Source organism: Copadichromis virginalis, linkage group LG19, assembly GCF_057382275.1.
Source record: "Copadichromis virginalis isolate Kocher_CV1m ecotype Utaka linkage group LG19, C_Virginalis_male_GT1.1, whole genome shotgun sequence".
Taxonomy (NCBI): Eukaryota; Metazoa; Chordata; class Actinopteri; order Cichliformes; family Cichlidae; genus Copadichromis; species Copadichromis virginalis.
In genome coordinates, this window is record NC_140636.1 from 15,620,234 (window position 1) to 15,633,093 (window position 12,860).

Sequence of the window (12,860 nt, forward strand, 5' to 3'; positions counted from 1 at the left end):
AAAAGAAGTGAAGTGAAAGTAACTGAACTCGTCTAAAATCCCTCTGCACACGCCAAGTGCACCGCTGCTTCGCATCCACCCACTACGCTTTCTAATTGCAGCTGTAGGCTGAGATAAGTGACAAGGTGATAAGGCAGGACTCACCTCCTCGGCTCTTCTTCTTGGATTTGTGTCGGAGGGAGACCTTTGAGAGGAGTGCAGAGGAGGGGTTGGGGGAGGTCAAAAAGAAAAAGGCAAGGGGGTGAGCAGCAGTTTCAGACCACACAACTGAGAAGAAGAGGCTGTCTGAAACATCCTGTTTTCACACTGAGTGTCATGTGCATTTTCTCTATCTTTCTACATGCTGTTTAACACCTCCATTAGCATCTGTGACTTGTTTCTTATTGGTCTCCTTTTATTTGTAACTCTCTTTGCTCCCCAGTGAGTCAAACAAAACATCCACCTGGTGGTGTCTAAACTCTGGGTGTATACTGCTTACATTCAAATTAGTTACTGATAAATAGGGAAGCAGAAGTTTCTAATCCTTTAAAGAGAGAGCGAGTAAATGTTAGAAAAAGACAAAAAAGAGCTACTTACAGGGTTGTAGTCATCGGCAGCCATTGAAGGAGTCACGGATATGGGGAAAGCAGCCTGTTGAAAGAAACACCTTATTCAAAATGTGTAGGTTGGAAAAAAACAAAACAGAAATGAGCAGAAAAGGAGAAAAAAAATTTCTTCAGTGTGACAAAAGGATGTGGCGTCACGGGTACAGCAAAGACAATGTTTCCCAATCAGCTTTTTTTTCTCTCTTTCTTATTGTTGTTTTGTTTTTCAGAGGATGGAAAAAACTGAATCGAACATGCTCAGAAACAGCAGAAGTTCTGTGGAAGCAGAAGCTCAGAGAAAGGTTAAAAACGTAAAAAGTTAATGCTCATGATCAGCACTGAGTCACAGCACAAGTGTCACAATGATCAGTGTCAGCAGATTTGTTTAATATGTGACACACACAGAAAGTTGTCTCACAGCAAAATGAAAAGGACTCTTCTGCAAAACGACATCGTGCAAAAATCTATTTTTTCCCAAACAAAGAATCAGAAAGATTTTTCTCACTTTGCAGTTCAAGCTCATAAATGGACAGTAACGTTGTGAAATCTAAGTTGCCTTTATTGACCAACTTCCTCTAGGTTAAGTTCCTTTTTTTTGAAATGCCAAAACTGTTAGAGAGAAAGAACATCAGAGACAAAACTAAGCACCGTGCTGCCCCACTGGGTGTGAAGTTAGAGAAAATGAGAATCTACACTGTGGGTTACACATTTCAGAGTACTCTGAAACGTGTAACCCACAGGCATTTTTAGACTCTGTGGCAAAACCAGGCGGCGAGTTGTTCACAGGGTCCTGAGCCCTGCTGCAGCTGTCCAAGTTTAGCCACTTACCGGTACCACAGCTCGCCAAAGTCCCCAGCTAGAACAATGAAGAGAGAAAGACTCATACCTGGTTCTTTAAAAGGTTCGTCCAAACAGCTAAGTATCCTCTGTGCCTCTGACAGTGATAATAAACCATCACTAGAAGCTCTCATCAATACTTCTGTACATTTGTGCCTTGCACAACACAAATGTATCATCACTTTGCTTTCCGGGTGTCAGAGCCGAGAGGCTGAGTGTAGGAGGTAGATGCCTATCACCACACAAACCACTGCCCAAACCTGACTGAGAGTGACTGCCTGCCTGTGTTTAGTAACTAACTTCCTCTTGGAGTTTTCTCTTTTGCACATGTTAAGAACCATGTGTAATTTTAGTGGCAAGATCCAGACTGAACAAACCTATCTGCAGATTTACGCAACTATTCTTTGAGGTTAGATGCAGCAAGAGATGAAAAATGAAATATTCTCTCTGTATGTAAGATGCTCTTTTATATCACCATTAAAGGAGGAAGTTGACACTTCACCTGAAAATAAGATTTTTCTTCTGAAAGTAAGCTTTCGGGAGAAAAAGAATGACGCAATTTCTCGACCACTACCTGAAACAAATACCTACAATTTCAAAAGAGCGAAAAAAAATCTGCGTCTTACAATGAAATGACATTCACAAAGAATAGAGGGGAATGTGACGTGTTTACAACCAAATACTTTTCATACTATTAGGACTATTTTGCGAAGTTTAAGACAAATTTGGTTAAATGTTAAATAACGATTTTCTGACTGTAACTACTGAGTGTAGTTCAGCAGTAGCCTGACTGCTTGTTGTCCAGTAGCTTAATGGCGAAACAAAGTCAAAGAAGCCTGCGGACAAATGAATTAGCCCGAGCTGCCAGTAAAACAAACACTGTACCTTCCACCATAACCTCAGAGAAAGTAGTCTGTCTCGAAACCTTTGCTCAAAGGTTGACCAAACTTTGCCAAACATGTCAGGAACATACGCAGAAAGCCAAAGAGCACGTTCAAAGAGACGCCGGCTGGTTTCAGGTGAGTTCAGGTCCTGTCTGGGCGTTACCCTCCAAAGAAGGCACCACCCAAACTGAAACTGACAAAGTGACAAATATTTTTGACTCCCCCCAATAATTCAGATATAACTACAGGGCTAATTTTTCGCATTTCATGTTCCCCCCACTTTCCCCACGCATCTTTCATTCATTCATTAAATTCAGTAAAATCCATTCGTTTTCGCAGTTACCCCACCTGACCGCAGGGTGTCGCTAAATCCCAACTGTGTAACAGCCTTGGAACCTCAGTGAGAGCGTCATAAAAGCATCATTTTTACCCAACACACACATTTGTCTTTACAGCTGTTGTTGTACTTGACGCGTAAAATGTAGACGGGACTGTTCCACAGACTTGCCTGTGTAATTCAAAACACATCATTGTATCATTGTTTCAAACAGCTGTGACATTCACAGTAACTCACGCTGAGTATGAAAAGCAGCAATTTCACATGTGGTGAATGCAGAGGAAGTACTCACTGATGCTTACAAAGCACTTTTTTTAAAAAATTTTTATTACTTTAAGAGAAGTTGATAAAAATCACCAACAACCGCCTGCAAGAAGAATGAGAAATATAAGCGGTTCAGTTTACACCCATCCACTCGTTGCTTAGGGAAGCTGTTCCATGGCTATCAACACCCTTCGCTGCCTCAGTGGGGAGCGAGTTTTTAGCCACAGCATCACTGCCTGAGCTGTATCTGTGCAGAGGCTTGGATGTTCTGGGCCACGTTTGGCGGTAAACCAGCAGACACATTCCTGAGTCCTGCGTTATTATAGTCTCCATTTTTACTAAGCCTAAATAGACAGGGGCCTCGTATTTCTTTCCACTTGCCATTGTACAGTAGAAAGTGGTGTGAAGTGACGAGGAGGCCTTCTTTATCTCGCTCACATTCGCGCAGGCTTGTGGCTTCCTCTTTGCTTCGCTGTCACCCTATCTTTCTCATCTGTATCAAGTGACTTCCTCGATTTGCCCCTAAACCTCGCAGAAGCCTTTAATATTTCAATTAAACGTGCTGAACTAAACTTAATAGCTCATGATAATTCACGCCCGTCTCATTTCTGTGCATTCTACTGGAGCTATGTATTGGTGGAAGTGAGATAATCTGGCCTGCGACTCATGTCAAAGGATTCAAGGGAGTGCTGATTGGTCACACCAACTCAATCTCCCATCATGATCCGTGCTGAGAATTGTCATGGCACTTACTTACCCCCACCCAGAAACTGTGTGTGAGACAGAAAGGGGGGGGGGGGGGGGTCAAACAGAGTGGCTATTATTTACCAGGGGACTCTCACACAGTGTAAAGGGGGAAGGGTGCAGTGGTTGGAGATGATATCAGATTCTCGCTCGCTCAGTTTGATGGCGCTGCATGCCCCTCGCCGGCTGTTGTTGACTGTGCAGTTGCCGCTGATCATGTCCTGAATTTTGATTTTGGTGCACAAAGCTCTGAATTCAAGACTGAAAGAACTTAAATCAGAAGTTGGTCTGCAACATATAAACCTATATAGACACAAATAGTCTAAAAGGAAGCGGTTGATGGCCTCCCATATACCACGCCTGCATCGGCGTGGACTCCCTGTGTCCAGCCATCTTACCCCTGTGGAGGATTGACAGTAACCCGTGGTACTGGGGTGTGTGGTTTCACTGTGTGCGTCCTCAGTTAACCCCTGCAGTCATCTCATTTCCACAAATGCTAAAGCTAGAAGGTGCACGATCAATTTTCTACTAACAGCACATTCAACAGAGAACGAAGCGATGCAGTCTTCTGCAAAGTGATACTGCTAACACATAAAGATGATCTGTACCACGTTAGTTTAGAGATTTAGCACAAATTTTAATTTAGGATTTTGTAGTTTAATAAAAAAAATTAACCTGTCAAGGACACGATTTATCCCCAACATAAATGTCTTCACCAAGTTTTACGTAAAATACACTTTTTGAATTTTATTTCATATCCCAAATGTCAAATTTAAGATGCAGGAAAAATCGAGACACTTAGAAAGATTCATCCATATTAATAAAAAACAAAGAGCTTTGCAGTGCAGACTAAGCTTTGTGTGCAGTGTAACAGGTCAATCATTGAAGCTCCAGGCCATTCCTCACAAACACACATCATTCAGGTGCATGCACTTCATTTTTTCAGTGAGAGGAGCTGATTGTTATTTACTTACTGCTTGAGAAAAGGACCACGATCGTAAATGTGGATGATTATACCTGTAAGAACAAGCGAGAGACACGAAAGCCAACACATTAATAACTGAAAACACACCACATGCACTGATGTCGAGCAGTGCTTTCCAGCAGACTTATATCATACACCAAAGAGATTCATCTCACATTACCGCAGTGTATTTTGAACATTTCCAACACATACTTATTGCTTCCCAGCTAACTGCTCATTATCTTTATCTGTGTTCCAATCTGACTCTGATTTGGCAAAGCAAAAGCAGACACTTACGGGTTGGGATTTATTTGTGAGTGCTTCTGATAATACATTTGGAGACCAGTCACAGGAGCATGCTGGAGAAGAAGGTCGCTCCCAATGTTCTGACTGTTCTCAATACTGAATTGCCCTCTGCTGGGCCTAAGCCAGTGTGTTTTGTAGGCTGTGAAATGGATTAAGGCTTGCTGTCCTTCCCCTTTAATTGCATTTTTGTTTTCCTCCCTCTCAGATTATTAAAAAAGATGATGATAAAGATTGTTTGAAAAAATGGTTTTAATAGATGACAAAGAGAAATCTGATGCACCGTTACATTCCTCGCCTCACCGTGAGAAACCCCCCCCCCCCTCTTGTTTTTACAGATTGACCAGCCTAAAATTAATATGACACACGATTAAATCCGCTGTCAATCAAATTCCTTTCCCTGCATCAGTGGCACATGTTCATAACCGCCACCAGCGATGAGTCAACTATGAGATTTACAATAGCATCTGTCTATATATCCTAATTGTGAGTAATGTTTTTGATCAAGCGTGCAATAGACCGGATGCAGTGCGCTTGTGTGCGGCTCTTAGAATAGAAGCACCGGGCTGGGGGTGGGGTGCAAGGCGTTTAGTCATCTATTGGGGTGTTAATGTGGGGAGTCACACTTCCCCAGGCCCTGCGTCCAAGACAAGAAGAGATCTATGGGCAACGCATGAGGAGAGGGAACAGCAGTCCTCATATGTCATCATATTTGGTAGTGGGATGGAGTTATTTATAGTTGGAAGCGGATTTAGCATTCGTCATAACAGTGACATTTCTAAAGATCTCTGGGGGATCTTGGGGGTGGATGGACACATTGCTGTGTGGGACATGTTGGATGCTGAGGTGCTGAGACAGAACTATGTTAAAAAAAATAGGCCACAAATACTCTTTCAGTTTCATTATAAGCTCTAAATTAATTAAGGAACTTCAATAATGGAAAAAGTCACGTTGTATCGATAGAAATGACTAATGCTCTGCAGAGGACGTTTATCAATCTCTGTAATTAACATTCTGTTTTACCAACTACCCATCAGCCACAGCAGTAACCTTCACTTTGGAGGTAGTTCTCTACCGGGGAGCCAGTTTGCATAATCGTTCTCCAGGTTGTACTTAGACACTTTCAGTCTGGCTTTACGTTGCCTCCTGTGCAGAAGTGGCATTTCTCTGATACCTCACCCTCCCTGCAGGGTTCTCGTGACTACAGTTCCCGACTTGGTTAAGTCTGTGAGGCTTGTTCTGCACTCTGTGGCTCTTGATAATACTTTACACTCCAGTTGTCCACACTTGCAAAATCTGTGATAACTTTGTATATCCATCTCCTGCTTTGTGAGCATCTAAACTAAACGGATTTCGCTGGTTTTGCCACGATGCTTTCTCATGACACAGATCAAATCCTTACTGAAGTTTTTATACTGTGTGTAAATTAGAAAATAATTATAATCATTGCTCAGCAGTGGATGGTTTGTTTGTGATGCTCAATAAAAAAGTCAGTTTTACAGGATGCTAAGATGCTACCTATGCTTTCTAAAGTAAACTAGTATGTGTAGAAATCAGAAGTTGGTCTGCAACATATAAACCTATATAGACACAAATAGTCTAAAAGGAAGCGGTTGATGGCATCCCATGTACCACGCCTGCAGATAGTATGTGTAGAAATGCTGTGCTGAAAACCCCTTACTCTGTTAGACGAAAACTTTAGATTTCATTGGAAGACTAATAATTTGGCCTTTATTTGTAAATGACAATAATTTCCGGGGTATATTCATATATAGACATAGTATGAAGAGGTCCCTTTTTCAGTAACCATCTCTCCTCCAAATAATTCATTTGGCTAGTTGAAAATCTGGAGCATTAGCTGTTGTGTGCTTGCTTTTTGTCTTAAAATAGCCAGATGATTCATGGTTTGAGAAACTAAGGCTATTCTATGGGGTGCAACAGTTTGTGCAACACACAAAAGTGCACGCAAAACAGAAGTGAGAGTGCCCAGTGAACAACTGAGCGACAGAAATAGTGTGTCAAAGTTTCAGATTTGGGAAACTGTCTGCTCACAGGCCAACAGTGAAGAAACAACTTCCAGGAAGATTTGCAAAGAAAAGAATTTTCAGAGACGGACAAAAAAAGGAAAATATTAAGATGGGCAAAAGACCCCAAAAGTGAGGGTTTGGGGGTATTTGGAGAGTAGTTTAGTAGTGACAATGTAGGAAATTTGTTCACTGCCCTACGACATGTTATAAATATTTAGAGAGCAGTCAGCTGGTATACTGCCTGCACACAACACAGCCTCTGGATCTGAGTCTTGCTGTTGTGGTGGGAAAAATGTTGGACGTAAGAAGTGCCCATCAAACCATTCCACATTGTGGGCTGCACTTCATAAAGCACGGGCTAACATTTATCCAAGACTGCTTTAAGAAAGTGACAGTAACAATGTAAGAAGTAAGGTCTGTAAAACTGTGATGGCTGTGATTGGAAGAGTCTCTGCAGACGTTTATTTCTAAATCGCTTTTTCAATTCAGAGCTGAAGAGTAGCTGAAGCCTGCCACGGCTGACACTGGGGGAGAGAAGGGGACACGCTGGACAGGTGTGACTGCTACATGATTGTTAGGTGGCTCAGGGGAGCAGGTCATCTACTAATCAGAAGGTTGGTAAAAAAGTATCCTCAGCAGGTCACGCAGCTCCAAGTTGCTCTCAGATGTATCATCAATGTGAAAGGTGAAGATAAAAGCACTTCTGTGATAATGTGTGAATGACATATGGTGTATGAAATGCAAAGCCAGTCCTATTACAGCTGTAGCAGCACATACACTGCATCATCGTACAGGACAACATGTCCACCACAAGGGAGCCACACAAAATGATCATTTCCACTAAAACGGAAGTATTTTACTCTCAATTTGCAATTAATTTATTTAAGATGTCACAGACCTTTGACCAGCAGACTGTGTGTGTGTGTGTGTGTGTGTGTGTGTGTGTGTGTGTGTGTGTGTGTGTGTGTGTGTGTAGGAGAAAGAGGGAAGGGAACTCACCGGTTGAGGAAGTCACTGCTAGAGTGCCAGCTGGATCCCTGTGATAAATAAAGATTTTTAAGTTAACGCATGTGTTCTCAAAGCCTCAGTCTGAATGTTGAGACGCTCTATGTTGATTAATATTCCTTTAATGATTTTCTTTAAAGTGACTGAAGATCTGTGTGCTGCGTTCTTGTAGGGCACTAAATTATGCATGGATTAAGGAAATCTACAATATTTGCTTGGTAAGCTTTGCAGTAAAATAAATGATTCTGGCAAGAATAGGAAAAACAAACGGAGAACAAAAACAAGTAATTGTGATTTTAGAGTTAATAAAAAGAATGCAATTATATAACAAAGGCAGAATTTTTATTTTTGTTTTGTGACATGCACAAACTAGAAATACTTCAGCACATCGTTCCCTTGTAACCATTTGTGATGTGTAGGCATAAAATGTTAGTGGTTAGCAAACGTATGCAGTGGGATAAACAGAGCGCAGGTAGTACTTAGGCAGACCACAGCGTCTCAGAAAGTGCAAATTAGTGAGGACCGCAGGCGACTACAGCTCAGCAAGCTTGGGCAGAGCAAGATTTTAGGAGGAAGAAGTGAAAGAGAGATAAGAAGACATGCTCCTCTCAATCAGTAAATGCATGCATGGTGAAAACATGGGCAAAGAGAGAGGTCAGAGAGGCGGGAGTTCTTCGTGGCTGTCAGAGCTTCACCTTCACGACGAAAGCTGATGATCAGTCCCAGGAAAACGCTTTAAAATCAATGAAAGTGGCAAAAGCCATCAAGTAAGGTAATCCTAACCTGCCGTTTTAATGTTTAAAAGGCAACATATGTGCCAGAAAAGAGATGCCCCAGTGGAAAAACCTGCTTTGACCATATGGCTCCCCAGCTGGAATCAAAAGTTCAAAGAGGGAAGTGGTTACATAACCATCGCCATCTGACACCAACAAAAGGTAACTTCACGTTAGCTATCCTGTTGCACTGAGGCCAGGTTCACCTCAAAGGTCAAAGCAGGTTAGAAAGACAGCTGGCTCTACAGTTTGGTCCTGGCGTGGAAATTAATATATATATATATATATATATTTTTTTACAACCAAACATGCCATTTAAAGTGTATAAACTGAGGCTGAACGGAGCTCAGCAGGGTTGCAGGAGAAGATGCATATTACAGTGAGACGTTTAGCAGCCACTCCACACGCACCAGTAAAATAAAGACAATACAAAAATTGACTGAAATAAACTGCAGTTTTTAATAAATCGCTATTCAAATCTTACAAAAGGCAGATAAAGCAACAACAGACACTCATTCCCTGTGGCTTCTTAAATAATGCCGTCATTCTGCCACTGTTCAAAAACACTGGCATAAAAGACCAGTTTACTGTCAACCAGCTGTATATAGAGGCCCTTTAGATGGGTGCTTGAGCTGAAACACAGGTTATAAAGGTTCACTGAGTTGAGTGCATAGCCTTAAATCATGCACAAATGTTTGCTAGTGACAAGATAAACACCTTTAACAACCAATGCAGCATTTTTCCACTAAAGTGACAGTAAAAATCGTATGCATAGCTTTACAAGAGGCAACCATTGGCAGAAGTTAATGTAAGCAATCACAAAAATGAATTTGTTTAAAAAAAGAAAAAAAGCAACATGACAAGAAAAACAGCCTCGCTAACAGACATGTGCTGCTTGTCTAACTTATTCTTTTTTAATAACTTATTTATGCAAATGAAAAGCAAATAAACAGAGAACCGAACTGGTCGAGAGCTTCAGTGTATTAAATAAGCGACGTGAAGAACATCTTAGCCGAAACATTACATGATATGTACAGAGATGTCCATGTACAGCAAACGAGGCCCAAAAAAGCCTAAATCTGAACACAACTGTGTCCTCTTGATGCTGAGGCTTGTGTCAGAGATGAGGGTTGTGTTAAAGGAGCGATGACTTAATGTAGTGAGTACTACAAAAGCAGGTTTGGTTGAGGAGTAGCAGTTGTAGTTGGTAGTAGTAGTAACACCAGGGAGGTATGGGAGAGAGGAGTGTGAGAAAGCCCGAGGACGTTAAATGTCAAAGGCACTGAGGAAGACAAGACAGGAACAGGAAGCCCCGGACAGGAAGCGCATCATCAGTGAGTCAATAGCTTAAGCCGCGTGATCCAACTGACCAGTAGTGAGCGCTCTGCCGTCGTGCGCTTGGAGACGGGAGCTACCGGAGCCTTTTTCGTGTCTTCCTGGTAGGGGATGGTGGCACTGTTGTGGAGGTCTGAGTTGGAGTAGTAGCGGCTGCCCCGGATGTGGTCCACTCGGATGAGATGCCGTTCCCCTGCAGGCCTGTAGGGTGGAGACACCGAGGGGACCTCCTCAGCAATGGTGGGGATCCTCTCGTTACTCAGGTATCTGTACAGGAGATCCTCACCTAAAGCAAAGACACAATGACAGGTTATTCTAAAGTCTCTAAAAATGCTTTGCAAATCTTTTTTAAATATTTAACTTGTTTTCTTATTGAAATTAACTAAGCAGCAACTTAATGGGCTGAAAAAATAATGATGTGCGATAAAGTGTAGTTCCACTAGTGGCCACTTGAGGCTGCATCCAATTGTGAGTCAATAAATTTAAATGATAAGTTGCACACACCTTTCCTTCCCTGCGCCCAGGGCTTTGCGTAAGGATCAACCACTGACAGACAGGTGTCTGCAGGCATGGACAGTGGCCGGGGCTTACCTGTAGACAAAAGTTTCAGGCTTGTTAATTGTTCTGAAAACACATTTTCTGAGTTTCTGTCAGAGGAATATTTCTAAACCACTGCGATGAGAAAGTACTGACCACGCGAGGGTTTATGCTCCCTCATTCTGGGCTGGACCACCTTTGCTTCGATGGGACAGCCGGCGCTTTGCTTGTCAAAATCGGTGCAGTGTCCTCTGCTCTCCTTGTCCAGGAAGGAGTTAGGTGACTCAGAGCCCTTTGGTCTTTTACTGATGCTGGAGAAGGCGTCTGTTCTCGCCTCTCTGGACGGAGGAACAAATGTTCATTAACTTATCTCCACAGCATGAGGAGGTGGAGGATAAAACAGTCGTAGTGTACGGACGGGTGGGAGCTGAGTGGGCTGAAGACCAGCAGAAGAGAAAGTGCAGCAGGAGGGGGTGCGAGGTAAAGTGATCACGAGCCGGGACCACACTCATTATTCATCAGCTTTAAAGCTCTGAGTTAGGCTGTAGCAAAGGTTGACTGGGGGTGTCTGAATCCCTCACAGCGGGGGGAGCAGGTGGCCTCCAGCCTTCTTGTTTTAGTACTTTACTACTTTTAGAGCTGAAGTTTCCAGTAAATTAATAATCGGTGCACATGAAACAGGATGGCTTACCGCGGCGTGTACGGCATTAGAGGAGGCGGCGGGATGTACAAGTCCAGGATAGCCGGCTTCTCCTTTTTGGTTGATCCATTAGCTGAACTGGAAGGAGACTGGGTTCTAACGAGGGACGAGTTATTCTGAAAGAATACAACACAAGCGTGAGTGCCTGATCTAATCTGGAGAATAAAGTCTTCTCATTCCACCTTATCTGACTGCATGTACAGATCAGTTTGTGTTTCTGCTTATTACTGTTTCGGCTAATAGTTTTTTTTCCTCAGCCTTAAATTAAGACTTAATCTGACTTGCTGGCTAACGGGAGGAGTTTCCCAGATGTGGTGAGACATTTAAGTTCCTGTATGTCGGGCCTTCTTGTTTGAGGCATGGAAAGATTCTGAGTGTAGTCCAAAATAGCCTGACACTTACCACAGTTATGTTTCCCCAACATCGTCCTTGAGTGTTACTCTGCTATTCTCATCAGGGAAAAATTACACATCTGCTGATACAGCATTGTAAATGTGATATATGGCAAACTAAACATCCGACTGGGGATCTCGTGAAACACTGCTCTCTGCGCTTCTCCAAATAGCTCAAATAGTACAAATTATATACTATTACAAAACCAGTGTCATTCATTCTCGAGTCACACCGTATGATTTGTCTCTGTTTGCCTCTTCGGAGCCTTGCTATCGCAAATAAACTGAGACGCCTGGCTCTGATGGGCCTGGCTCCGATGGGCCTGGCTCCGATGGGCCTGGCTCCGATGGGCCTGGCTCCGATGGGCCTGGCTCCTTGTTAAAAGAAGATGCTGGTGGATGTGTAGACATTGGTCACCTTTGTGCACAGAGCCTCTTTCGTTGATTTGAGGAACCCACTCCTAACTGATATAATCTCATCCTGTCTTCTCCGGCTATAAAAGAGGCTGCGCACACGATGACGCGGTGCCAGAGCTTCAGTCTTGGTATCTACGTTTATGACAGGCTTGCAGCCTCCCCCTCTGTCAGTGGGGACTCACCTAATTTAGCGTAATGTGTTCATTTGATTATGAATCAGCTCACACATTCCCTCACAGGCTCGATATTTATCCCATTTCCCTTTAAGCTTTCTTTAACACAAACAAATGATTGTGTGTCTGTTGTTTGCTTTAAACCATGACGTTGGGCCGTCTAATAAACTAACCATTCTGAAACACTAAAGCTCGGAAGCTTTATCTCATAGACTGAATAACATCTTGGGACTTTGTTTGCCTCTTTTGTTGTGCAAGAAAAGCTGAATGCTATATTCACTTGAGCCAGCAGCACTCTTTCAGGGTGGCCCTGTCTGGACTTGCTGCTTTGGAACCAACTCCCTAAAAAGCTGGTAATTGTTTGACAATGATTAGACGAGACAATGATGAAAGGAAGCGTGCATGCAGGTGTGCATGTACCTGAGGTACTGGGGGCTTCCAGCGCATGTTCTTCAGTGGGGCAGGGGTGAAACCTGTTGTGCCCGTGGGCCTCTTCTTCAGGAGTAGAACCACACCTTTAGGGTCCTCCCTCAGTTTAAAAACCAGGTTTTTTAGCTGCCAGCCCACCTGGTTAACAGGAAGCG

The 12,860-nt window shown here is 42.9% G+C and overlaps 1 protein-coding gene across 3 annotated transcripts in view; it reads right to left on the minus strand.

Annotated features, from left to right (window-relative positions):
• LOC146685809 (connector enhancer of kinase suppressor of ras 3-like) overlaps nucleotides 1–12,860 on the minus strand; it is a 43,521-nt gene that overhangs the window by 5,930 nt on the left and 24,731 nt on the right. Inside the window, exons 9-17 of one of the 3 annotated variants that reach the window (XM_085440658.1) lie at nucleotides 12,697–12,843; nucleotides 11,286–11,410; nucleotides 10,751–10,932; nucleotides 10,562–10,648; nucleotides 10,093–10,343; nucleotides 7,944–7,981; nucleotides 4,625–4,667; nucleotides 577–630; nucleotides 145–184 (exon numbers count right to left, since the gene is read on the minus strand). In XM_085440658.1, the coding sequence (XP_085296784.1) occupies nucleotides 145–184; nucleotides 577–630; nucleotides 4,625–4,667; nucleotides 7,944–7,981; nucleotides 10,093–10,343; nucleotides 10,562–10,648; nucleotides 10,751–10,932; nucleotides 11,286–11,410; nucleotides 12,697–12,843 (967 nt within the window). Of the gene's footprint in view, nucleotides 1–144; nucleotides 185–576; nucleotides 631–1,470; nucleotides 2,135–2,306; nucleotides 2,889–4,624; nucleotides 4,668–7,943; nucleotides 7,982–10,092; nucleotides 10,344–10,561; nucleotides 10,649–10,750; nucleotides 10,933–11,285; nucleotides 11,411–12,696; nucleotides 12,844–12,860 lie in introns of those variants that run through there. The other 2 variants (XM_085440660.1, XM_085440659.1) reach the window with 2 other exon arrangements.